This window comes from Pristiophorus japonicus, chromosome 14 (assembly GCF_044704955.1).
Source record: "Pristiophorus japonicus isolate sPriJap1 chromosome 14, sPriJap1.hap1, whole genome shotgun sequence".
Taxonomy (NCBI): Eukaryota; Metazoa; Chordata; class Chondrichthyes; family Pristiophoridae; genus Pristiophorus; species Pristiophorus japonicus.
Genome location: NC_091990.1, coordinates 130,531,163 through 130,558,932, shown reverse-complemented (window position 1 = coordinate 130,558,932; position 27,770 = coordinate 130,531,163). Strand labels below are relative to the sequence as shown.

The following is a 27,770-nucleotide window of genomic DNA, read 5'->3' as shown; positions in this document are numbered from 1 at the left end:
CGTTGCTGGCAAGGCCAGCATTTATTGCCCATCCCTAATTGCCCTTGAGAAGGTGGTGGTGAGTTGCCTTCTTGAACCGCTGGAGTCCTTGTGGTGAAGGTACTCCCACAGTGCTGTTGGGTAGGAAATTCCAGGATTTTGACCCAGCAACGATTATATATTTCCAACTCAGGATGATGTGCAACTTGGAGGGAAGCTTGCAGGTGATGGTGCTCCCATGCACCTGCTGCTCATGTCCTTCTAGGTGGTAGAGATCGCGGTTTGGGAGATGCTGCCGAAGCAGCTGTGGAGAGTTGCTGCAGTGCATCTTGGAGACTGTCGTCTTATTGTTTATTTAAGGAGAGACTGGAAAGGTGGACTTTTTTTTGAGTGACACAGACTCGTATTTCTGTGTTTATACATTTATAATATCTTTTGCAACATGTAGATTGCTGAAGAGATTTCTGCAATGAGTTCTAGATTTCATCATTTGATCTTCATGATTTTGGTGCGTTTTTTCTGCAGTAAGATTAGAGGGAATGTTTTGTTGAGTGATATATCGGATCCAGTTTGGTTCTGGTTGTATTTGGATCTCTGAGTGTTCAATTTTTTTTTACATGTATTATCTGTGTGTAGGTCAGCATATTTTCTAATATGTTTCAAAGCTATTTTTATCTCTGGGTTTACACCATGTTTACCTTAGACGAGGGTTTTGGGTTTTCACTGCAATGTAGAAAGTTTTTTCTAAAAAAAAGCATTGCATGCAATCACTTTCAATGCATTTCATAGAATGTTGCTCTATGAAAGTCTTCAGTGTCATTTTCAATGCATTATAATGTTGATTTGTTTTATTTTTCTCCTCTATCCTGTTCCCATTTTTTTAAAACATTGCTTTCTGCTTTCATCTGGTTGTGATAGATATCTCCTCACTTTAGATTATGCTGCTGTGTAGAGCCTCACATACCAAAACATGGTATGGCAATGAGTCACAATGAATTCAGAGCTGAGATTTTTTGCTTGGAAGTAATGCTGAGCAAAAGTAGGATAGAGTGCTAATTGATCTCGCCATAGTCAACCTAATTTGAATTTTCAGAGTGAGCTCCAGGCTTTCGGAATACCACTCATTGGGAGCTTGCTCGTCGGATGGGCAGGAACAAGTGTGCTGCTGCAGGATTTAAAGGACTGTAGGAACGTAAAGGGCTCGTAATTCATCAAAATGGGTTGGAACCAGGTTTCTTTGTTAAAAATGTCAGAGTTCTGGAAGAGGGTAGAAAGTTCCCAAGTTTTCTGAGGCAGCAAGGATCAGTGCTGGGATCCCAACTATTTACAATCTATGTTAACAACTTGGAAGAAGGGACCAAATGTAACGTAGTCAAGTTTGCTGACGATACAAAGATGGGAGGAAAAGTAATGTGTGAGGAGGACATAAAAAAAGCTGCAAAAGGACATAGACAGGTTAAGTGAGTGGGCAGATGAAGTATAATGTTGGAAAGTGTGAGGTTATGCACTATGGCAGAAATAAAATCAAAGAGCAAGTTATTATTTAAATGGAGAAAAATGGCAAAGTGCTGCAGTACAGAGGGACCTGGGGATCCTGGTGCATGAAACACAAAAGGTTAGTAGTATCATCATCATCATAGGCGGTCCCTCAGAATCGAGGAAGACTTGCTTCCACTCTTGAAGTGAGTTCTTAGATGGCTGAACAGTCCAATACGAGAGCCACAGACTCTGTCACAGGTGGGACAGATAGTCGTTGAGGGAAGGGGTGGAAGGGACTGGTTTGCCACATGCTCTTTCCGCTGCCTGTGCTTGATTTCTGCATGCTCTCGGCGTTGAGACTCGAGGTGTTCAGCGCACTCCTCCACTTAGGACAGTCTTGGGCCAGGGACTCCCAGGTGTCAGTGAGGATGTTGCACTTTATCAGGGAGGCTTCGAGAGTGTCCTTGTAGCGTTTCCGCTGCGCATCTTTAGCTCGTTTGCCGTGAAGGAGCTCCGAGTAGAGCACTTGCTTTGGGAATCTCGTGTCTGGCATGCGGACTATGTGGTTTGTCAGTGCTTCAATGCTGGGGATTTTAGCCTGAATGAGGATGTTGATGTTGGTGCGCCTGTCCTCCCAGGGGATTTGTAGGATCTTGCGGAGACATCGTTGGTGATATTTCTCCAGTAGCTTGAGGTGTCTGCTGTACATGGTCCATATCTCTGAGCCATACAGGAGGGCAGGTATTACTAGAGCCCTGTAGACCATGAACTTGGTGGCAGTTTTGAGGGTCTGGTCTTCAAACACTCTTTTCCTCAGGCTGCACTGGTGCACTGGAGGCGGTGTTGGATCTCGTCGTCGATGCCTACTCTTGTTGATAGGAGGCTCCCGAGATATGGGAAGTGGTCCACGTTGTCCAGGGCATCATGCAAGTACAGCAAGATATCAGGAAGACCAATGGAATATTGGCCTTTATTGCAAAGGGGATGGAGTATAAAAGCAGAGAAGTCTTGCTACAGTTATACAAGGTATTGATGAGGCCACACATGGAATACTGCGTGCAGTTTTGGTTTCCATATTTACGAAAGAATATACTTGCTTTGGAGGCAGTTCAGAGAAGGTTCACTTGGTTGATTCTGGAAATGAGGGGGTTGACCTATGAGGAAAGGTTGAGTATGTTGGGCATTGGATTGGAATTCAGAAGAATGAGAGGTGATCTTATCGAAAGATTATGAGGGGGCTTGATAAGGTGGATGCAGAAAGGATGTTTCCACTGAAAGGGGAGACGAGAACCAGGAGGCATAATCTTAGAATAAGGGGCCGCCCATTTAAAACTGAGATGAGGAGGAATTTCTTCTGAGGGTTGTAAATCTGTGGAATTCGCTGCCTCAGGGAGCTGTGAAAGCTGAGTCATTGAATAAATTTAAGACAGAGATTGGCAAAGTGTGTTAAAAAGACAAGACTGAAGACTCTGTGCCTCAACGCGAGGAGTATTCGGAATAAGATGGACGAATTAACTGCGCAGATAGCAATTAACGGGTATGATGTAATTGACATCACTGAGACATGGCTCCAGGGTGACCAAGGCTGGGAACTCTGCATCCAGGGATATTCAACATTTAGGAAGGATAGACAGAAAGGAAAAGGAGGTGGGGTGGCATTGCTGTTTAAAGAGGAAATTAATGCAATAGTAAGGAAAGACATTAGCTTGGATGATGTGGAATTGGTATGGGTGGGGCCAAGGAATACCAAAGGGCAGAAAACGCTGTTGGGAGTTGTGTACAGACCACCAAACAGTAGCAGTGAGGTTGGGGGCAGCATCAAACAAGAAATTAGGGATGCGTGCAATAAAGGTACAGCAGTTATCATGGGCAACTTTAATCTACATATAGATTTGGCTAACCAAACTGGTAGCAATGCGGTGGAGGAGGATTTCCTGGAGTGTATTAGGGATGATTTTCTAGACCAATATGTCGAGGAACCAACTAGAGGGCTGGCCATCCTAGACTGGGTGATGTGTAATGAGAAAGGGCTAATTAGCAATCTTTTTGTGCGAGGCCCCTTGGGGAAGAGTGACCATAATATGGTAGAATTCTTTATTAAGATGGAGAGCGACACAGTTAATTCAGAGACTAGGGTCCTGAACTTAAGTAAAGGTAACTTCAATGGTATGAGATGTGAATTGGCTAGAATAGACTGGCGAGTGATACTTAAAGGGGTGATGGTGGATAGGCAATGGCAAACATTTAAAGATCACATGGATGAACTTCAACAATTGTACATCCGTGTCTGGAGTAAAAATAAAACGGGGAAGGTGGCTCAACCGTGGCTAACAAGGGAAATTAAGGATAGTGTTAAATCCAAGATAGAGGCATATAAATTGGCCAGAAAAAGCAGCAAACCTGAGGACTGGGTGAATTTGATAATACAGCAGAGGAGGACAAAGGGTTTAAATAGGAGGGGGAAAATAGAGTATGAGAGGAAGCTTGCTGACTGCAAAAGCTTCTATTGATATATGAAGAGAAAAAGATTCGTGAAAACAAACGTTGGTCCCTTGCAGTCAGATTCAGGTGAATTTATAATGGGGAACAAAGAAATGGCGGACCAGTTAAACAAATACTTTGGTTCTGTCTTCACGAAGGAAGCTACAAATAACCTTCCGGAAATACTTGGGGACCGAGGGTCTAGTGAGAAGGAGGAACTGAAGGAAATCCTTATTAGGCGGAAAATTGTGTTGGAGAAATTGATGGGATTGAAGGCCGATAAACCCCAGGGGCCTGATGATCTGCATCCCAGAGTACTTAAGGAAGTAGCCCTAGAAATAGTGGATGAATTGGTGATCATTTTCCAACAGTCTTATCAACTCTGGATCAGTTCATATGGACAGGAGGGTTGCTAATGTAACACCACTTTTTAAGAAAGGAGGGAGAGAGAAAACGGGTAATTATAGACCGGTTAGCCTGACATCGGTAGTGGGGAAAATGTTGGAATCAATTATTGAAGATGAAATAGCAGCACATTTGGAAAGCAGTGACGGGATCGGTCCAAGTCAGCATGGATTTATGAAAGGGAAATCCTGCTTGACAAATCTTCTTGAATTTTTTGAGGATGTAACTGGTAGAGTGGACAAGGGAGAACCAGTGGATGTGGTGTATTTGGACTTTCAAAAGGCTTTTGACAAGGTTCCACACGAGATTGGTGTGCAAAATTAAAGCACATGGTATTGGAGGTTGTGTACTGACGTGGATGGAGAACTGGTTGGCAGACAGGAAGCAGAGAGTCGGGAAAAATGCGTCCTTTTTAGAATGGCAGGCAGTGACTAGTGGAGTGCCGCAGGGCTCAGTGCTGGAACCCTAGCTCTTTACAATATACATTAATGATTTGGATGAGGGAATTGAGTTAATAGCTCCAAGTTTGCAGATGACACTAAGCTGGCTGGCAGTGTGAGCTGTGAGGAGGACGCTAAAAGGTTGCAGGATGACTTGGACAGGTTAGGTGAGTGGGCAAATGCGTGGCAGATGCCGTATAATGTGGATAGATGTGAGGTTATCCACTTTGGTGGCAAAAACACGAAGGCAGAATATTATCTGAATGGCGGCAGATTAGGAAAAGGGGAGGTGCAACGAGACCTCGGTGTCATGGTACATCAGTCATTGAAAGTTGGCATGTAGGTACAGCAGGCGGTGAAGAAGGCAAATTGTATGTTGGCCTTCATAGCTAGGAGATTTGAGTATAGGAGCAGGGAGGTCTTAATGCAGTTGTACAGGGCCTTAGTGAGGCCTTACCTGGAATATTCTGTTCAGTTTTGGTCTCCTAATCTGAGGACGGACGTTCTTGCTATTGAGGGAGTGCCAGACTGATTCCCGGGATGGCAGGACTGACATACAAGGGGAGACTGGATCGACTGGGTCTGTATTCACTGGAGGTTTAGAAGGATGACTGGGGATCTCAGAAACATATAAAATTCTGACAGGACTGGACAGGTTAGATGCAGGAAGAAAGTTCCCGATGTTGAGGAAGTCCAGAACCAGGGGACATAATCTAAGGATAAGGGGTAAGCCATTTAGGACTGAAATGAGGAGAAACTTCTTCACTCAGTTGTTAACCTGTGGAATTCCCTGCCGCAGAGAGTTGTTGATGCCAGTTCATTGGATGTATTCAAGAGGGAGTTAGATAAGGCCCTTATGGCTGAAGGGATCAAGGGGTATGGAGAGAAAGCGGGACTGAGGTGAATGATCAGCCATGATCTTATTGAATGGTGGTGCAGGCTCGAAGGGCCGAATGGCCTACTCCTGCACCTATTTTCTATGTTTTCTATGACAGTTTCTTAACTGATAAGGGAATAAGGGGTTATGGAGAGTGGGCTGGGAAGTGGACCTGAGTCCATGATCGGATCAGCCATGATCGTATTAAATGGTGGAGCAGGCTCGAGGGGCTGTATGGCCTACTCCAGCTCCTATTTCTTATGTTCTTATTCATGCACTGTCCTGTACCACAGAATAAATGTGATGGTATACAGACACTTATGTAATTTGTCTGAGGAACTGTTGCCGAACCACCTACAGACCTGCACATGCTGCACAAGGTGAACACAGCAGACTGTGCCTGTTGGGTATTTAAAATATAAATTATAAGTTAAATTGCATTGAGTAATGATTTTTTTTGCAGCACAATTATAAATCACACTGATAACGGTACAAAAGGGATGTTTTTAATTTATAGTATATTTAGATTTTGCATGAAATGCAAATACATTGCTTATCGATGACAATCCAGAAATGCCCAGGTGCATATGAGAATATTGACTTTTGCAACAAAATTCTTCCACTCAATCTAAATAGTTTTTGACAGAAATAATTGCTGCCATAGTGCTTTGCACACACCAAAACATAATACATTACTGCTGTTTCAGGCCTTCACAGACCTCATCATCATCATCATAGGCAGTCCCTCAGAATTGAGGAAGACTTGTTCCACTCTTAAAATGAGTCCTTGGGTGGCTGAACAGTCCAATACGAGAGTTACAGGTGGGACAGCTAGTCGTTGAGGGTAAAGGAGGGTGGGACAGATTTGCCGCATGCTCTTTCCGCTGCCTGCGCTTGATTTCTGCATGCTCTTGGCAATGAGACTCGAAGTGCTCAGCGCCCTCCCGGGTGCACTTCCTCCACTTAGGGCGGTGTTGGGCCAGGGACTCCCAGCTGTCGGTGGGGATGTTGCACTTTATCAGGGAGGCTTTGAGGGTGTGCTTGTAACATTTCCTCTGCCCACCTTTGGCTCGTTTGCCGTGAAGGAGTTCAGAATAGAGCGCTTGCTTTGGGAGTCTCGTCTCTGGCACACGGACAATGTGGCCTGCCCAGCGGAGCTGATGAAGTGTGGTCAGTGCTTCAATGCTGGGGATGTTGGCCTGGTCGAGGACGCTAATGTTTGTGCGTCTGTCCTCCCCGGGGATTTATAGGATCTTGCGGAGGCATCGTTGGTGGTATTTCTCCAGCGACTTGAGGTGTCTACTGTACATGGTGCATGTTTCTGAGCCATACTGGAGGGCAGGTATTACTACAGCCCTGCAGACCATGAGCTTGGTGGCAGATTTGTGGGCCTGGTCTTCGAACAGTTTTTTTCTCAGGTGGCCGAAGGCTGCACTGGAGGCAGTGTTGAATCTCGTCATCAATGTCTGCTCTTGTTAAGAGGCTCCTGAGGTATGGGAAATGGTCCCCCAAGGACCGTGCCGTGGATCTTGATGACTGGAGGGCAGGCTGGTGGAGGACCTTTGTCTTACGGATGTTGAGCATAAAGCCCAGGCTTTCATACGCCTCAATAAATACGTTGATCATGTCCTGGAGTTCAGCCTCTGTATGTGCGCAGACGCAGGCATCGTCCATGTACTGTAGCTCGACGACAGAGGTTGGGGTGGTCTTGAATCTGGCCTGGAGACGGCAAAGGTTGAACAGGTTCCAACTGGTTCTGTAGTTTAGTTCCACTCCAGCGGGGAGCTTGTTGACTGTGAGGTGGAACATGGCTGCGAGGAAGATTGAGAAGAGAGTTGGGACGATGACGCAGTCCTGTTTGACCCCAGTCCGGACGTGGATTGGGTCTGTGATGGATCCGTTGGTAAGGATCATGGCCGTCGTGGAGCAGGCAGAGGATGTTGATGAACTTTTGGGGGCATCTGAAACTGAGGAGGACGCTCCATCGACTCTTGCGGTTGACCGTGTCAAAGGTCTTTGTAAGGTCGAAGAAGGCCATGTATAAGGGCTGGCGCTGCTCCCTGCATTTTTCCTGCAGCTGTCGCGCTTGTGAATATTGACTTTTGCAACAGAATTCTTCCACTCAATCTAAATACTTTTTGACAGAAATAATTGCTGCCGTAGTGCTTTGCACAGACCAAAAACTAATACATTACCGCTGTTTCAGGCCTTCACAGACTTAGGTTGATTATGCCTGATATAAAAACAGAAAATGCTGGAAATCTCAGCGGGTCAGGCAACATCTGTGGAGAGAAAACAGTTAATGTTTAGGGTCGATGACCCTTCGTCAGAACTGGAGAGTGTTCGGAAAGAACACATTCTTAAGGAGCACTGAAAGGGGGAGGGGAAGAAAGAACAAAAGTGAAGATCTGTGATAGGTTGGAAAATAGGAGAGATTAGAGAGACAAAAGGGATGATGGGCCAAATTGAAATAGTAATGCTAGTAGTTAGAAAACCATTAGTCAAGATAGGGTGTGAATGGCAGGATAATGACCAGTTGCCATTAGCGACAAGGAGAAAAAAAGAAACAGGCTCATGGCGGGAGGAGGTTGGCAGCGGTTACGCTCTGAAATTGTTGAACTTGATGTTGAGTCCAGAAGGCTGTAAAGTGCCGAAAGAAAAGATGAGATGCTGTTTCTCGAGCTTGCGTTGAGCTTCGTTGGGACAGTGCAGGAGACTGAGGATTCTGTCTCTCTGTCTGTGTGCCTCTCTGTCTGTGTGCCTCTCTGTCTGTGTGCCCTCTGTCTGTGTGCCTCTCTCGCTCTCCCTCTCGCTCTGCCTCTCTCTCTCTCTGTCTGTGGCTCTCGCTATCAGATGTTGTGTTTGTGCTCTCTTCTGCCTCTGGCTTCTTCAATCTATAATTACCACCTAATGATGTGATTGGTCTGTAGAAGTTACATGACCGATACATCTATTACTCTTCCAATAATCTGGTACGTGAGAACTACATGATCCACTCAATTTCATATTGGTTTTTTCCAACTCAATGATTTAATTTCACTGGCTGAGACCTGTAGGTGTCCTTATTGGAATCACTGGTTTCATTTTGCATGGTGTCTTGCCCCTTAGTCCAAGTATACTCAGTCCTGCCATCTAACGCCATTTTACCTGTTCTTTCCTGGCTTGACCTCCCTGTTCCCCATGGCTCATCACTACATCTTCCAGACTTGTGCCGACACTCCACTTCCCAGGCACAGGCCTGCTTCTGTTCCATTCCTTGGCATCTTCTCTTCATTTGCCCGCCCCCTGCACTCCTCCAGCTGAAATGATGCAGACATGTTTAAGGAAGTATCAAGTAATATGTTTACATTTATGTGCCAGTTAGAATAGGATGTCAAATGAAAAAAAATCTCCTGAATGACTTTCTTTTATAAAAATTTGTTATGGGGTGAATTCCTGTGGAGGTTCTCCCACTCTTCCATTGTAAATATGGTATAAGAGCCGCAGAAACCCCAGAAAAATGCGTAACTGTGGTAATGCCATTTTTCCTAGCGTTTCCAAGGCTCTTCCACCCAGGTTATGGCAGATGAGTAGGAAAATCGCCTAGAATTATGTTTTACAATTTGAATATTTTAAATTCTACTAGTCTCCTGTTTTATCAAAGTACAGTTCACATTTTTTTATTGTTAGTTTACATTTTTGCTGTTGCTTTGCACTATTACTGTGCTGAACTAGTATTAACACAATCAGCATTTTTTTTAAAGAAAAAATGTGTAGCCTAAAATAGGTATAGAGGTAAAGCTGCTCAACTCTTCCACAGCACAAACAGCTTTTAGTGTTTCTGTGGTGTCTTTCTGTACTGTATGCAGTTACTTTATTTTCTCTGGGTTCAGAGACTTAAAATATTAAATAATAGTTGTGATAAACTTCAAGTTTTACTTCTGTTCAATAAAACTCAACATTTCTTAATCTTCCATGCTGGGCAATCTGCTTTTTGCAAAACTGCTTCAAAGCTCTTTAGAACTTTTAGCTTTCTGTATTTTCTTAAAATCTTTTTAACATTTTTGTGGAGACTTCTGAGTCTTTAGAAGCACTTTTTCTCTTTCTCTTTCCTCTCCTCTTTCCTTTCTCTCTCCTCTTCTGACTTCTCATCTCGTGTCCCTCTCTCTCCAAGTTAAGGGTGAGAAGTGCATGTATTTATCCCTTAATTTCTCCAAGGAGAAGCCCACATATAGCACTAAAACCTTGGTGCCCAGATCTTTTCTAGAGTGTCATTCAACTAGACACAAATATCAGAAACTATAATTTCCAGATGTCAACTGTTTTGACCAAGGCCACACTTCTCTTTGCTAGTGATCAACTCACTGAATCCTCAATTTTATTTCCGGGCGGGAGTTGTGCGAGTGGAGGCTGAGGCGGATGGGAAATAGTCCGGTCCTCCCCAGTGTGAGGCCTGGGAGATTTTCGCTGTTTCCCCGTTTCTTCTAAATATGATACTCCTGAATGCATTACTTTTGCACTCTAAGCGTTGTGGTTAATGTGATGCAATGGCTCTTGTATCTTGCTATACCTTTGCAAGAAAGGCTTAGCTACTGCATATTCATCCTTTTCATTTTTATCACAACTTGCAGTTCTTGAACCCTTCTCTGACTGCATCAATATTAAAAAAATACTCAACGTCATTTCAGTTAATGCCCCTGTACTTTCTATTATTTTATATACAGGTACAACATCTGAAATCTGGAATCCTCAGGACTGAGTCCGTACCAGTTTTTGACTTTTCCAGATTTCAGACAAGAAAATCAATAGTCTGAAATCCGAAATCCTTGGGACAGAATCTGTGCCGGATTACGGATTTTGCTGGTTTTCGGACCTTGCCGCTCCTCGCCACTCGTCGAAATGTCCAGTTTTCGGTCAATTCTGGATTCAAGATGTTGCACCTGCATCTTTTTTTGTTGGAGGGAAATAGATAATGTAGATGCAGGCAGATTACTTAACTTGATCACTGTGTATAGAATTAAAGGACACATATCAAATTGATGAGCCTGAGGCACTGGAAGGGAATTGTGTTTCCCTCCATTAAGTCATACATATGCGAAGGATTCCCAGCTAAAGCAATTTGTTGTGTGTTGATTAACACCCCAGAATGAGCATGTAGTTAAGAACAGGTTTGAAAGTCATAAGGATAAGTACAAATAGAGCTGATTAAATGCTCTGTGGAATATGATGTTTTATGAATTACTGGGCCCTTAAATATTTGATATGAAGGAAGGCAACCTCCAAGAGATTAATAATGTAGGATGTAAAGTTAGATCGGTTTTCAGGAGTTTTGCTTGCTTTACTTTGGAGGAATGGGGTCAGGGGGAAAACTTTGGAGAGGAAAAAGGATTGGTAGAGTCTGCCATTCAAAAAAATTTAGACAATGAGTTAATGTTTTACATCATGCTGCCTCGGACCTGTGTTTTGTCGTCATTTTATTTCAATGGAAAAGAAAGAAGAGATTATTTGAAGTGAAAACATGGCTATTTAAAAATAATTTATTTTTTGCTGTAACTGTGCAAAATTCCAAATAGATAGATATCCTATTATTGTGAAGTAATTTATTACAAATACAAAATAATATTTTTTTTTCTTTGAAGACTTAAATCAGTAGTAAGGAAGGTGCTGGATGATGCAGTATTAAATCAAATTTTAAAGGTATTTTGTTCTTATTAAAGCTCCTGGGAAATGGACATATTTCCACTATTGGCACCCAGTGGTACCAGTCGTGGCATAGAAACATAGAAAATAGGTGCAGGAGCAGGCCATTCAGCCCTTCTAGCCTGCACCGCCATTCAATGAGTTCATGGCTGAACATGCAACTTCAGTACCCCCTTCCTGCTTTCACGCCATACCCCTTGATCCCCCGAGTAGTAAGGACTTCATCTAACTCCCTTTTGAATATATTTAGTGAATTGGCCTCAACTACTTTCTGTGGTAGAGAATTCCACAGGTTCACCACACTCTGGGTGAAGAAGTTTCTCCTCATCTCGGTCCTAAATGGCTTACCCCTTATCCTTAGACTGTGACCTCTGGTTCTGGACTTCCCCAACATTGGGAACATTCTTCCTGCATCCAACCTGTCCAAACCCGTCAGAATTTTAAACGTTTCTATGAGGTCCCCTCTCACTCTTCTGAACTCCAGTGAATACAAGCCCAGTTGATCCAGTCTTTCTTGATAGGTCAGTCCCACCATCCCGGGAATCAGTCTGGTGAATCTTCGCTGCACTCCCTCAATAGCAAGAATGTCCTTCCTCAAGTTAGGAGACCAAAACTGTACACAATACTCCAGGTGTGGCCTCACCAAGGCCCTGTACAACTGTAGCAACACCTCCCTGCCCCTGTACTCAAATCCCCTCGCTATGAAGGCCAACATGCCATTTGCTTTCTTAACCGCCTGCTGTACCTGCATGCCAACCTTCAATGACTGATGTACCATGACACCCAGGTCTCATTGCACCTCCCCTTTTCCTAATCTGTCACCATTCAGATAATAGTCTGTCTCTCTGTTTTTACCACCAAAGTGGATAACCTCACATTTATCCACATTATACTTCATCTGCCACGCATTTGCCCACTCACCTAACCTATCCAAGTCACTCTGCAGCCTCATAGCATCCTCCTCGCAGCTCACACTGCCACCCAACTTAGTGTCATCCGCAAATTTGGAGATACTACATTTAATCCCCTCGTCTAAATCATTAATGTACAATGTAAACAGCTGGGGCCCCAGCACAGAACCCTGCGGTACCCCACTAGTCACTGCCTGCCATTCCGAAAAGTACCCATTTACTCCTACTCTTTGCTTCCTGTCTGACAACCAGTTCTCAATCCATGTCAGCACACTACCCCCAATCCCATGTGCTTTAACTTTGCACATTAATCTCCTGTGTGGGACCTTGTCGAAAGCCTTCTGAAAGTCCAAATATACCACATCAACTGGTACTCCTTTGTCCACTTTATTGGAAACATCCTCAAAAAATTCCAGAAGATTTGTCAAGCATGATCTCCCTTTCACAAATCCATGCTGACTTGGACCTATCATGTCACCATTTTCCAAATGCGCTGCTGACATCCTTAATAATTGATTCCATCATTTTACCCACTACTGAGGTCAGGCTGACCGGTCTATAATTCCCTGCTTTCTCTCTCCCTCCTTTTTTAAAAAGTGGGGTTACATTGGCCACCCTCCACTCGATAGGAACTGATCCAGAGTCAATGGAATGTTGGAAAATGACTGTCAATGCATCCGCTATATCCAAGGCCACCTCCTTAAGTACTCTGGGATGCAGTCCATCAGGCCCTGGGGATTTATCGGCTTTCAATCCCATCAATTTCCCCAACACAATTTCCCGACTAATAAAGATTTCCTCGGTTCCTCCTCCTTACTAGACCCTCTGACCACTTTTATATTCGGAAGGTTGTTTGTGTCCTCCTTAGTGAATACTGAACCAAAGTACTTGTTCAATTGGTCTGCCATTTCTTTGTTCGCCATTATGACTTCCCCTGATTCTGACTGCAGGGGACCTACGTTTGTCTTTACTAACCTTTTTCTCTTTACATACCTATAGAAACTTTTGCAATCCGCCTTAATGTTCCCTGCAAGCTTCTTCTCGTACTCCATTTTCCCTGCCCTAATCAAACCCTTTGTCCTCCTCTGCTGAGTTCTAAATTTCTCCCAGTCCCCAGGTTCGCTGCTATTTCTGGCCAATTTGTATGCCATTTCCTTGGCTTTAATACTATTCCTGATTTCCCTAGATAGCCACGGTTGAGCCACCTTCCCTTTTTTATTTTTACGCCAGACGGAGGCTCTACCCCAGCAATGCAGCTTAACAGAGAACTTGGAAGAACAACTTACTAAACTAGTAAGAAACTTCTTTAACCAGAGAGTGGAGAAAATGTGGGACTCGCAACCACAGGGAGTAGTTGATGCGAATAGTCTCGATACATTAAAGGGGAAATCTAGATGAGCATATGAGGGAGACGGGAATAGAGGGTTATGCTGATAGAGTTAGATGAGGAATGATGGGAGGAGGCTCAAGTGGAGTATTAATGTCGGCATGGACTGGCTGGGCCGAATGGCTTGTTTCTGTGCTGTATATTCTGTGCAGTGTGAAGACTTTACTATACTAGTTACTCTTATAGCTTCTCAAAGTGAGGCTGTTAATTATTTTGCTAGCTAGTGCTGAATTGTTTTATTTTGTTGTGGATTTAGTGAGTAGGAACTGGTTTCAGACTGCCCTGATGCATTCCACTTCAGATCTATAGGGCCCAAGTTTCCACATGATTTGCACCTGATTTTTAGGAGCAACTGGTGGAGAACGGACTATCTTAGAAATCGCAATTCTCCACATTTTTTTTTTCTGCGGTTCTAGTCAGGTAGAACAGTTCCACTTTGGAATAGAATTTTTTCTTCAAAAGGGGGCGTGTCTGGCCACTGACGCCTGATTTGAAAGTTTCCACAGTGAAAACGTACTCCAAACTAAAGTAGAATGGAGCAAGTGAGATTTTTGTAGAACTGAAAAAACCTGTTCTACACATTAAAAAATCAGGCGCAGGTTACAAATTAGGTGTCCAGAACGAGGTGGGGCGAGGGAAGTCATTAAATTCTTTAATAAATCCTTATTTATACTTATACAAATATTATACAGGGGAGGTCAGGTCAGATCCAGTCCGGGAGCGGGAGTCGGGTCCAGTGGGAGTGGGGGCGGGAGGGCGGGTCCAGTCGGGGAGCGGGAACAGGAGTGCGGGTCGGGTCCAGTCGGGTGGGCGGGGAGCGGGAACAGGAGCGCGGGTCGGGTCCAGTCGGGGGGGTGCGGGGAGCGGGAACAGGAGCGCGGGTCGGGGTGGCGGGGAGCGGGAACATGAGCGCGGGTCGGGTCCAGTCGGGGAGCGGGAACATGAGCGCGGGTCGGGTCCAGTCGGGGGGGGCGCGGGTCGGGTCGGGAGCGGGAACAGGAGCGCGGGTCGGGTCCAGTCGGGGAGCGGGAACAGGAGCTCGAGTCGGGGCGGGGGGGAGCGGGATTCGGGTCTAGTCGGGGGGGGGGGGGGGGGGGGAGAGCGGGTGTCGGGTCTGGTCGGGGGGCGGGGGGGGGGGAAGCGGGTGTCTGGTCTGGTCCGGAGGCAGGGCGGGGGGAGTGGGTGTCGGGTCCGGTCCGGAGGCAGGGGGGAGCGGGTGTCGGGTCGGGGGCGGGGTGGGGGGAAGCAGGAGCTGGCCGTGGGAGGAGCCTTATTCACGCAGCCCCAGTGAGGCCATTCAGCCAGGGTTAGGGGCTGTGTGCTTCGGGCCCCTCCCACACAGTTCGGCGCCTGGAGCTACTGCACTTGTGTGCCCACTGTAGCGCGCATGTGCAGAGGTCCCGGCACTGTTTTCAGCGCAGTGACCTGGCTCCGCCCCCCCACAGCTCGTGCTGGCTGCACAGAGGGCCAGAGGACCTGCAGGTAGGTGGAGAATACCGAGGATTTTTTTAGGCGCACTTTGTGGCGCGATAAATGGGCGTCCAGGTCGGGACTGCGCCGTTCTAGGCACATGTGGAAACTTGGGCCCATAGAGCCATCAGAAAAGAAGAGACTTCTTTCTGATAATGTGTGTGGATTCAAACCTAAATCTCAGAGGAAAGTTCATTGGTAATTCTCCCTCCTGCACAGGTCCCCTGAACCCTGGATAATTTACTGATTGCTGGCTAGGCCAACAAGTTACATTGTTTTTAGGGTGAAACGCCTTTTTGAGATAATAGATTGGTCCTCTCTTTTCCTTTCTTGTGTTTCTTGGTGTCATGATGTAGCAGTTTGAAGCATAATGAGAATGTTATAGTGATGGACTTCTATATAACTGGTGAAGTTTCTTTATTACTTGTAAAGTTTAAGAAATATAAAAACATTGATGGAATATATGCATTTCAACTCCTGTGTGGGAAAGCAAATACCACAGCAATGTTTACCATGAATGTATAATATTACATCAACAATAATAGGTTTGCACTTTTCATCACCAAACTTCATCCATTTCAGTGCTTATTAGTTTCTGGGTACAGGTATGACTGAATAATAGAGAAAGCATCAAATGATGCAAATAAAGATATTGTCAAGATCAGTAACGATTTAAAGAATCAATACAAAATCCTTACTAACTACTTTTCCATGTTTATGCTAAGGATTGAAAGATAATATCACAATTTATTTTACAAAGTCAATGTTTTACATCTTAAGGACTCCTTTCAACTACATTGTCTTGGGAAATCATTGACCTCATGTTGGCATAGTCCAAGTAACGATTTCAGTGTTAGTATGCATCTGTGCAGTCCATTTAAAAATCCTTCCCTTTGATCGACAAAAAAATTAAAATAAGTATGTTGTAGATAGTGTATATACTGTACTATATTTTGGTATGCAAATGAATTATTCACAAATATTTTAAATATATTTTTCAGCTTTTGACATGAAGAAAGATTTGGACGTATTAATTGCAGAAGAACGGGCTGAAATAATTTTGAATTATAACAAGGTATTGTTTAATTTACAAAGTAGAACAAAGGAACTAACTACTGTGCAGGATGAAAATTGTGAATAACATTTTGTGCTATATGTTAATCCCTCATATTACATTGCTTTTAAACATATGGGGCCGATTTTCATGCAGAATGTAAATCGGTTGAGCAGTAGGCGGGAATCCAAACCATTTTAGTTTGCAGTCCTTGTTATAATGTGGAAAATGTAATGGGCACCTCGCCGACCTGGAAGTGCAGTTTTTGGCAGGGTGTGGGAACAATTTTGAAGAGCTTGTAACAGCACCATGAAGGGGAGGGGTGGAAACATCTGGAGCAAAATAATGTAGCCCTTTATGGCAGCAGCCAATATTTTTGTGCTGTAAGGACATTGGGTCCGAAATTCAGTGTCCCTGAAGGGACTGTTGACGCGGGTTTTTGGCGGCCAATCGGAAAAATCGATTGGCCACCACATTCTAGTGTGTATTGTCCTCCCTGAAGCATATTCAGCTTGGTGGTGGGGGGGGGGGGGGGAGTTGATCGGGGTGATTTTTGGAGGAAAGTTTTACTTATGTTTTTTCCCTGCATTGAAGCTGCTGAGTGGTGTTCAGAGGTTTTATTAGAGTTCTGAGGACTTTCAGCTCTCAGTCTTTAATGGAAGCCTGTAGGCTGCATTCTGTGCTCCAGGGGCCATCTTGGCAAGGTGCAGCCTGAAAAAGAATGGGATCAGCGTTGACAGGGGAACATTTGGGCAGATGCAGGGCAGCACACAGGAGAAGGCGTCGCCGTCAGTAACATTGAGAGAAGCAGTGAGCAAGGGAGGCAGCAGCCATGGCTGGCCAACAGAGAGAAAGGCCTGCAGATGTACGCAAACCTGCAGCTCGAGAGGATGGCCAGGAGGGAGATGGCGTCAGGAGGAGGGTGAGGTATGCTGACCCCCCCCCCCCCTCCCCCCAAATAATGGGCAAGGAGCATTGGCAGCAACAGCCTCCAGGGGTGCCCGACAATCAGGAGGACCAGGGAGATGGGCATCATCCAGCTGCCGGGGCGGTGGCCAACGCAGAGGTGGGGGAAGGAGGCCCTACCCTCAAAAGGTGTACAGATCTCAGTTCTCCTTCCTCAAGCTCAGTGTTGAGCAATGCGTGCGAAAGCTAAGATTTAGAAAAGACTTACTCAGGGAGCACTGTCCTGGGTGAAGATTTCCAGTGTCACACAACATTGAAGACCGCCCTGACCGAAAAGACCAAGGTCACCATCGCGCTGAATTTTTAGGCCACAGGTTTTTCCAGTCTGCCACTGGCAACATCTCTCAATTCTCTGCACATTGGTGCATCCGGCAGGTCACCGACGAACTGTACAGGAGAAGGGTGAAGTACATCTCCTTCCCCATGACAGGGACAAACAGGTGGAATGGCAGGCCGGATTTGCCCGAATTGCAGGCTTCCCGAGGGTGCAGGTTGCGATAGACTGCACACACGGGCTGAGGGCGCCACTACGGCGCCACTACATCGCCACGAGATCTTTGTGAACTGCAAGTGGTTCCACTCGCTGAATGTCCAGCTCGTGTGTAACCACTAGCATTGGATCCTGGTAGTTGATGCAAGGTACCCAGGAAGCAGCCATGATTCCTTCATTCTGCGCCAGACCTCTTCACAGGCCCAAATCAGGATTGTGGTTGGCTGCTTGGGGACAAGGGATATTCCCTGTTCACTTGGCTGCTCACTCCACTGTGGAACCCCAGGATAGCGCCAGAGCATGCTTACAATGACGCTCGTTGTGACACCAGGTTGCATCATCAAGCACTGCATAGGCATCCTTAAGCAGAGGTTCCGTTGCCTGGACCGGTTTGGTGGAGCCTTGCAAGAATCTCAACGGGTCTCCATATTCATCGTGGTCTGCATGCTGCATAACCTGGACATCATGAGGGGACAGCCGCTGGATGTCGAGCCAGCAGTACCACCTGATGAGGAGGAGGAAGCGCAGGAGGAGGAGCATCCCTGTCACCTCCGAGCTAGGCGTCGTCCCCAGCGCAAACCTGCAAGGGAGGTGCAGCTGCGTCTCATAGCTACTCGCTTCAGATATTCCCATCCACACATCACCCTTCAGCTCCCATTTTAAATGGCCATCACAATGTGTGCCTTCACGCACAATTCCCTACTCCCAAATGGAACACCTGCGCAGATATAAGTGCCAAAAATAAAGATTTAGCAAAATATTCAATTCAGTGCAACACACAACATAAACAAAAAGACTCCCATCACTTGACACCAATAATCATCTCTTACCCCTGTGCATGTCCTTATCACACCTCTTACGCGTGTCTAAATGTCTCTCGTGGCTGCATCATGGGTCTGGGAAGGCTGCTGTGTGCTGTGGTTGTTGTGTGGGAGCTACAGCTGTCCTTCACCTTGAATACCTTTTGGGCCTGGAAGGGCCAGGTGAAGGCTGGCCAGCACCCTTCTGGGAGGGTGCAGTCTGGCTTGGCTCGGGTGGAACCATGTGTGGAGGCACTGGCAGAGTGGCATGTCTGGGGCCAGGAATTATGCGATCCTGAGGGAGCGCATCATCAGGATTCTGGTCCGAGGAGCCTGCGTCACTCCCCGGGGCTGCATCTTAAGACCACCACCAAGCTGAGGGAGGTCACGGGGTGGCACAGGACCGGAACGTCTCCGCGGCCTGCGCTGGACCCGCTGGCCACGAATGCAACACTGAAGTATCTGGTGGCATCGAGCTGAGACTGCATGAGAGCAGCCAGAGTCTCAAATTCACCAGAAATGGCAGCAGTTTGACACTCCATGGCAGCACTAAGACACTCCGTGGCCTGTTGCCCAGAGAGCATGAGCATTCTGAGCTTCCCGGGCCGCAGTCATCGTCTCCATTCCAGCACCAATGCGATCGTTCGCTCATGCCTGTCCCGAAATGGCTGCTACCACATCACCTGCAGGTTGTGGCATCACAGGTGGATCCGCACGGACACTCTAGGAGTCCATTATCGCCTGCACACTGGCATGGTGTGTGCAGAGCTGTCAACTATGCGGGAGGTGGACTCCTCCACACTCCTGACCACATCGGACAGCCTCCATCCTTCTCGTAAGCTGTTACGTCGATGGCATCATCTGAGTCCTCGTCGGCAGAACTCTGGTGCGGACTTGCCGCCGCCGCCGCCGCACCCCCCTCCCCCCCTCCAGAGAGGTGGCACCTGAGGTTGCCTAGTCCCGTCACCATGCTGCAGCCCGTTAGTCCCTGGTGCAATACCCAGTGCCGCCCCACCTACCATGTCAACTACTTCAGACCGCGCACTTCCACCAGTATCAGAGCTGGCGCATGTGGGTGGAAGCAGTGACGCGCTTGTGCCATCTTTGTCCTCCTCCTCCTCCTTCTCTTCCTCATCAGTTGCTTGGATGAGCCGGAGAATGCTGACAATGGTCTCCATCACTTGAGGCCTCCATCATCAATGCTTGTCAATATTGGAAGGCTTCTGACCACAGGCCTGTGCTTCAGGCCTGCAGCTGGTCTCACAGGTGGTCTGCTATGCTGTGCTGTGCTTCCACTCGATGTTTCATCTGCAAGCGTAAATGGGAGAAGGGTTACCGTGAGGGGGAGGTGGGGGATTGACACATGGAGCATGCAACTAGCACACTTTTGGACAAAAAAGCACAGTAGGCGCTGGCACATTCAATTACTGCGTCACTTACCAATGCTGTCCACATCGACGGTGCCAGTTCCACTGCCCACAGGGTGGGGGGGAAGGGGGGGGTGGGGGGAAGGGGGATGGGATGGAGGATGCAAGTAGTAGACTTCCATGAAGGAAAGGAACAGTAGGCGCTGGCGCATTGAAGACAAGAGCATTAAAGGAGAACCTTCAATTACCCACATTGGCGTCAGCACGACCGTTGGCTACAGGGAATGCAGCATGGCCGCCGACCAACGCCTGAGCCCTCCTCCTGCGTGTCTGCGTCACCACCCCCGGTCATCCTTTGGTCGCTTCGATTGTATGCCAGTTTACCCTGCAAAAGAAAGCTTGGTTGGTGAGTACGATTGTGATGACGCATCAGAAATGAGTGCACAAGTGTTTGTCCATGACATGCAGCTGAAAGTGTGAGACGAAAGGGAGACTCCATTGTGAGAACGCACACATATATGTTTAGAGGCGTGAACAATGAAATGCTGCTTGAGTGACTAAACAGTGAGTATGGGAAATAAGAGCATGGCGCAGATGCAAGGTCAGCAGTTGGTGGAAGAGGTACTCACTTTCATAAGCCGGATGATATGGAATCTCTTCCTGCACTGCACTAGTGTCCTCTGATATTTGGAGGTCCCTGACACCTCCTGTGCTATCTCATTCCACGCGTTATTTATAACCTGTCTGCTTGGTCTCCCCACGTCTGGAAACATCACTGGCCGTCGACCCTCCACACCTTGCATCAGGGTCTCAAGCTCCACATCCGTAAACCTATTCGTCCTGCTTTCTCATCTCGTGTCAGCCATCCTTCAATCCAACTCCTTCCACCTTCAGGGCCTTGCTGCAAACCCTGGCCTAAAGGCCAGGGAGCAGCTGACCAGTTAGAAACATTGAGCCCAAATTTGGCCCTCCGTTTTTTTCGGCTCATCTCTGAGCCCCTCGCCGACATTTTATGTCAGAAGCACTGCCAAAAAAAATCCGTGCGATCATGGCCAATTCTCAGGCCGTCTGTGGAGCTGGTATGGCGCAGAAGAAAGAGAGGGGGGCGGAGCTAGGTCCCGGCGCTGAAAACAGTGCCCGGGACCTCTGCATATAAGCGCTAGAGGTTGTTTCGGCAAACGCGCGCTGCAGGTTGTGGGGGAGGGGTCGAAGCACATCATCCCTAGCCCTGGCAGAATGGGCTCCCTCATCGGCGGCCCGCTGCGTTCCCTAAGGTAGGAGTTCTATTATTTTTTTGTTGTTTATTGATTAATTTTGGTGTTTTAGGTGCAGGGTTCCTTTTATTTTATTTGTTAATTAATTGCTTATTACTTTTTGTGCTTTGTTTGGTGCTTGGTGGTGCTTTAAATGTAGTTACTTGCGCCGATTCCTTAACTGTAAGTAAGGTCTTTCTGTGCGGACAAAAGTGGACACATACGCTGTCCAAAGTTAGTTTAGTACAACTTTTTCTGGCCAAATTGGCATAAATGGTGCAAGTGGCCGGGAATGCCTCCTTTTGGAAACAAAAATTGACTTAACAAAAAAACCTAACTAACTCACTTACACTGGCGCAAATTAAATGGCAATATTTGCAACTAAAAAGATACGCCAGAAAAATCACGTTACACCAAAAAAAAACGGTGCAACTCATGGGGAAATTTGGTCCATAGAAGCATAGAAATTTAAAGCGCAGAAGGGAGGCCATTTCGGAACATCGTGTCCGCGCCGGCCGACAAAGAGCCACACGGCCCTTGGTCAGCAGCCCTAAAGGTTAGATATAAACCTATGAACAATGACAAAGGCAAAGAGCACCCAGCCCAACCAGTCGGCCCCTCGCAACTGCGACACCCCTTATACTGAAAACATCTACACTCCACCCCAACCAGAGCCATGTGATCTCCTGGGAGAGGCAAAAACCAGATTTAAAAACGCAGGCCAAATTAGGGAGAATAAATCTGGGAAAATTCCTCTCTGATCCATCCAGGCAATCGAAACTAATGCAGGAGATCACCCTGGCTATATTCTATTCCCTGCAGTACTTACCATTATATCTGCGCCGTCCAACAAAAGGTCATCCAGTCTAATCCCAATTACCAGCTTTTAGGTCCTACACTTTAAGCACCCATTCAACCATCTCTTAAAAGTGGTGAGGGTTTCTGCATCCACCACTCTTCCAGGCAACAAATTCCAGATCCCCACCACCCTCTGTTTAAAGCACCCCCCCCCCCCCAACCAAAATCCCCTCTAAACCTTCCATCAACCACCTTAAAACTATGCCCCCTCGTAATAGACTCTTCCACCAATGGAAATAGACCCTTATTATCCACTATGTCCAGGCCCCTCAATATTTTGTACACTTCGATGAAGTCTCCTCTCAACCTCCTCTGTTCCAATGAGAACAAACTCAGCCTATCCAATCTATCCTCATAACTAAGATTCTCCATTCCAGGCAGTATCCTAGTAAATCTCCTCTGCACCCTCTCGAGTGCAATCACATCCTTCCTATAATACGGCGACCAGAACTGCACTCAGTACTCCAGCTGCGGTCTAACCAAAGTATTATACAATTTAAGCATAACCTCCCTGCTCTTATATTCTATGCCTCGGTCAATAAAGGCAAGCATTCCGTATGCCTTCTGAGCCACCTTTTCCACCTGGCCTACTACTTTCAGGGATCTGTGGACAAGCACTCCAAGGTCCCTTTGTTTATCTGCATTATTAAGTGGCCTACCGCTTAATGTGTGTACCCTTTCCTTATTAGCCCTCCCAAAGTGCACCACCTCACACTTCTCTGAATTAAATTCCATTTGCCACTGCTCTGCCCACCTGACCAGTAGATTGATATTCTCCTGCAGCCCATGACTTTCCTCTTCATTATCAACCACACAGCCAATTTTAGTGTCATATTCAAACTTCTTAATCATACTCCCAATATTCAAATCTAAATCGTTGATATATACCACAAAAAGTAAGGAACCCAGTATTGAGCCCTGTGGAACACCACTGGAAAAATCCTTCCAGTCACAAAAACATCCATCAATCATTACCCTTTGCTTCCTGCCTCCAAGCCAATTTTGGATCCAACGTGCCACTTTGCCCTGTATCCCATGGGCTTTACCCTTCATGACCAGTCTACCATGTGGGACCTTATCAAAAGCCTTGCTAAAGTCCATATATACTACATTGTACGCACTACCCTCATCGACCCTCTTGGTTACCTCCTCAAAAAAGTCAATCAGGTTAGTCAAACACGATCTTCCCTTAACAAATTCGTGCTGACTCCCCAAACGAATCCTTGCCTTTCCAAATGCAGATTTATCCTGTCTTTCAGGATTTTTTCTAATAATTTTCCCACCACTGAGGTTAGGCTGACAGGCCTGTAATTACTCGGCCTATCCCTTTTTCACTTCTTAAACAAGAGTACTACATTAGCAGTCCTCCGGCACCATGCCCAGATCCAAAGGGGACTGGAAAATGATGGTCAAGGCCTCTGCTATTTCCTCTTTTACTTCGCTCAACAGCCTGGGATGCATTTCATCCATGCCTGGGGACTTATCTACTTTCAAAGCTGCTCAACCCTTAATATTTCCTCTCTCACTATGGGCCCCAAGTTTCCACACAATAAAAAACGGGCGCCCCTCCGAGCTGGGCGCCCGTTTTTCACGCCTAAAACGGCGGCGGAAAAAAACGCACGATTCTGGAGCGCTTTGCAGCTCCTTGTCTGTTTGGCGCAGCGCTCAGGGGGGCGGAGCCTACACTCGCGCCGATTTTGTAAGTGGGAGGGGGCGGGTACCATTTAAATTATTTTTTTTCCTGCCGGCAACGCTGCGCGTGCACATTGGAGCGTTCGCACACACGCAGTGTGAAGGAAACATTGGCACTCGGCCATTTTTGTAGTTCTTTGTAGCTGTTTAATTTTTGAACATTTTTTAATAAAAACACATTGCCATCAGCACTGAGGCTTCTTGCAGTCTTCTCACTGTCTCCTCCCCCCCCCCCCCCTCCCCCACTGCGGGAACGAACGGGCGCCTCCCCCCCCCCCTCACCCCCGCGGGAACGAACGGGCGCCTCACCCCCGCGGGAACGAACGGGCGCCTCCATGCCCCCTTCCCCCCCCCCCCCCCTCCGCGGGAACAAACGGGTGCCTCAACTTGTGAGGCTGGCTGAAGCACTTTCACACAGGTAGGATGATGGTTTATTTAATCTTTTCTTTGCTTATAAATGTTTATTCAGGTTGGATTTATTTGTATAATATTTGTAGAAGTATAAATAAGGATTTATTGTAGAATTTAATGACTTCTCTTTTCCCCCCCCCCACCTCGTTCTGGACGCCTAATTTGTAACCTGCGCCTGATTTTTTAATGTGTCGAACAGGTTTTTTCAGTTCTACAAAAATCTTCACTTGCTCCATTCTAAGTTAGTTTGGAGTATGTTTTCACTGTGGAAACTTTGAAATCAGGCGTCAGTGGCCGGACACGTCCCCTTTTGAAGAAAAAATTCTGTTCCAAAGTAGAACTGTTCTAGAACTGCAGAAAAAAAAATGTGGAGGATTGCGATTTCTAAGATAGTCCGTTCTCCACCAGTTGCTCCCAAAAATCAGACGCAAATCATGTGGAAACTTGGGCCCCATATATTTATTTCATCCAGAATATCACACTCCTCATCGATAGCAGTATCTGCATTACCCCTTTCCTTTGTGAAAACAGATGCAAAGTATTCGTTAAGAACCCTACCAATATCTTCCGCCTCCACACAAAGATTGCCCTTGTGGTCTCTTAACAGGCCCTACCCTTTCTTTAGTTACCCTCTTACTCTTAATATATTTATAGAACATCTTAGGGTTTTCCTTAATTTTACCGGCGAAGAATTTCTCGTGCTCTCTCTTAGCATTCCTAATATCCTTTTTAATTTTGCCTCTTAACTTCCTATATTCCTCTAAAGATTCTAAAGTATTTAGCCGTTGGTATATGACATAAGCGTCCCTTTTTTTCTTAATCTTCCCATGTAAGTCCCTAGACATCCAGGGAGCTCTAGAATTATTTTTACCAGCCTTTTTCTTAAAGGGCACATGTTTGGCCTGAGTCTTCCGGATCTCCTCCTTGAATGCCTCCCACTGTTCCGACACTGATTTACCCACAAGTAGCTGTTTCCAGTCCACAATGGCCAAATCACTCCTTAACTTAGCAAAATTAGCTTTTCCCCAATTCGGAACTTTTATTCCAGGCCTATTCTTGTCCTTATCCATAACCAACTTGAATCTGACTGAATTATGGTCATTTGGCACCCAAGTGCTCCCCCACTAATATCCCTTCAACCTGCCCAGCTTCATTCCCCAAAACTAAATCCAAGATCGCCCCTTCTCATGTTGGGCTTGCTACATACTGACTAAAAAAAGTTCTCTTGAATGCATTTCAAGAATTCCGCACCCTCTAAACCTTTAACACTAAATTTGTCCCAATCAATATTTGGATAGTTAAAATCCCCTACTATTACCACCCTATGGTTTTTAGACTTCACAGCAATTTGCCTACATATTTGCTCCTCTATCTTTGGGGGTCTATAATACACGCCCAGCAGTGTGATCGCCCCTTTTTCATTTTTCAATTCGACCCATGTGGCCTCATTTGATCCCTCTAACATAGCATCCATCCTCGCTGCTGTAATAGTTTCTTTAATCAGTACCGCAACCCCCCCCCCCATTTTTACCCCCTCTCTATCATGTCTAAAAATCATGTAGCCAGGAATATTGATCCGCCAAACCTGCCCCTCTTTCAGCCATGTTTCTGTAATAACTATAATGTCATGCTCCCAAGTGTCTACCTGTGCTCTTAGCTCATCCGCCTTACTCGCTACACTCCTTGCATATACCATTCAGCACAGGAAGACCTCCTTGCTTACTACTTACTAAGCCCTGTTTCCTCTGTCTTACAGATTAGCTTTCTAGATTCTTGCTATCCAATTTCTGCTTAACTTCCGTCCCTTTTAAATTCATTCTCCGGTTCCAATCCCTCTGCCAAGCTCGTTTAAACTCTCCCCAACAGCACTAGCAAAACTCCCTGCGAGGATATTGGTCCCGGCGCTGTTGTGGTGCAACCTGTCCAGTTTGTACAGGTCCCATCTCCCCAGAAGCGTCCCAATGCCTCAAAAATTTAAAGCCCTCCCTCCTACACAACTTTCCAGCCACGTGTTCATCCTCTCTCTCCTATTCTTATACTCATTAGCACATGGCACCGGTAGTAACCCGGAAATTAATACTTTTGAGGTCCTAGCCTTTAATTTTCTTCCTAGCTCCCTGAATTCTTCCTGTAGGACCTCATCCCTCATTTTATCTATGATGCTGGTCCCGATGTGGACCACGAGCTCTAGCTGTTTACGCCCCGCCCCCCCGCAGGATGCCCTGCGTCACGTCTACGGCCACAGAAACGCCTGTCTGTTCCCCTAACTATAGAATCCCCTATCACTAGGGCTCATTTGTTCTTCTTCTCTCCCCCCTGTGCGGCTGAGACACCTGTGGTGCCTTGGAATTGGCTCTGGCTGCACTCCCCAGAGGCACCATCATCCTTACCGATACTCAGAAGTGAATATCAGTTTGAAAGTGAGTGGACTCACGGGGGGATTCCTGAGCTCCCTGCCGAGCACACTTACCAAGCCTGGTGGTCACCCACTTCCCCCTACCTGAACGCCTTTAAGCTGCGGGGTGACCACCTCCTGAAAAGTCCTATCCATGTAGCTCTCAGCCTCGTGGATGTATCGTATTGACTCCACCCGCTGTTCCAGCTCCAAAACATGGAGCTCGAGCAGTTGAAGCTGGAGACACCTCCTGCACACTTGGTTGTCGAGGCTGCACGAAGTGTCCAGGACTTCCCACACACTGCAGGATGTGCACGCCAAGGACTGAGCTGCACTGCCATCCCTCTAGTTAACCTTATCTAGTTTAAAATTTACTTTAAAAGAAATAGAAAAAAAAGAGCTACTCACCAACTCACCTCACCGACCTCTCTGGCCTCCTGGCCTCCGAACTCCCGACCTACTTGTAAAGAAATAGAGAAACGAGCACTCCTTACCAATTTACCTCACCGGCCTCCGAACTCTCGACTCGCCGACCTCACAAGGCCTACCTACTCGCTGACCTCGGGTTAGAAATGCTTACCTGCATGCTGAATTCCTGCGTGGGAATTCCGCTCCAATTAAGACAGCCACACCGCTGAAAAATGCACTTTGGAAGGTTCCTTAGCGCTGGAACCCATTTTTCGACTTTTGGAGCTGAATATGGATCGGGCCACCGCCAAAAAAAGTTCGGTGGTAATGGCCTCAAAAAGTCGGGAGGAGCGCCAGGTTTCCAGCGGTGCTGAATATATTAACTGCAGAAGCCTTTAAGGCACAAACCCATAAGCAACTACAATTAAAATGTGTGCAAAACCTCCCATGCAGCCTTTTCTCACTGTAAATGAGGATATTGTTAATGTTAGCTGAAAATAGCCTCCTCCCAACTTATACTGCTTATGTTTGGTGGATGGGAGCAGGAACTGGTGGGACCAATGCAGGCAAGAGACAAAATGGTGTTTGGTGTTGTGGCTACTTCATTTAATCTGATTAGGATACATTCATGATGCTCCTGCCTGTTTTTGTTGGGAGTTTTGGTCACCGAGATTAAGGTCCACTGGAAAAGCGTCACAGGTAGAAACTCAGCAGTAAGTCAGTGCTTCCATTGTGTGTGCTATTTTGGTTCCCATTTTTAAGTGCAATTGGTGTAGTAGAGACTTGAAATTTGTTCTCACAGTCTAAATAGATTTTGTGCTAATTCCACATGATCCGTAGTTCTCTATATTAAAAAAAGGTTTACTGATTGGCATTATTGATTCTCAGATCGTTTTTTCGGATTCATATGTTACAGTATTTTGTTCCCCTTCTTTGGCAACAAGGAAGACAGATAAGGTTTCCATGAT

General features: G+C 46.3%; 1 protein-coding gene across 1 annotated transcript in view; it reads left to right on the top strand.

Moving 5' to 3' along the window:
- The window catches only part of LOC139280102 (uncharacterized), a 340,066-nt gene that overhangs the window by 87,050 nt on the left and 225,246 nt on the right, over window positions 1-27,770 (top strand). The window contains exon 2 of the mRNA XM_070899614.1: window positions 16,110-16,183. Coding sequence (XP_070755715.1) covers window positions 16,118-16,183 — 66 coding nt within the window. The 5' untranslated portion in view covers window positions 16,110-16,117. The remainder of the gene's footprint in view (window positions 1-16,109; window positions 16,184-27,770) is intronic.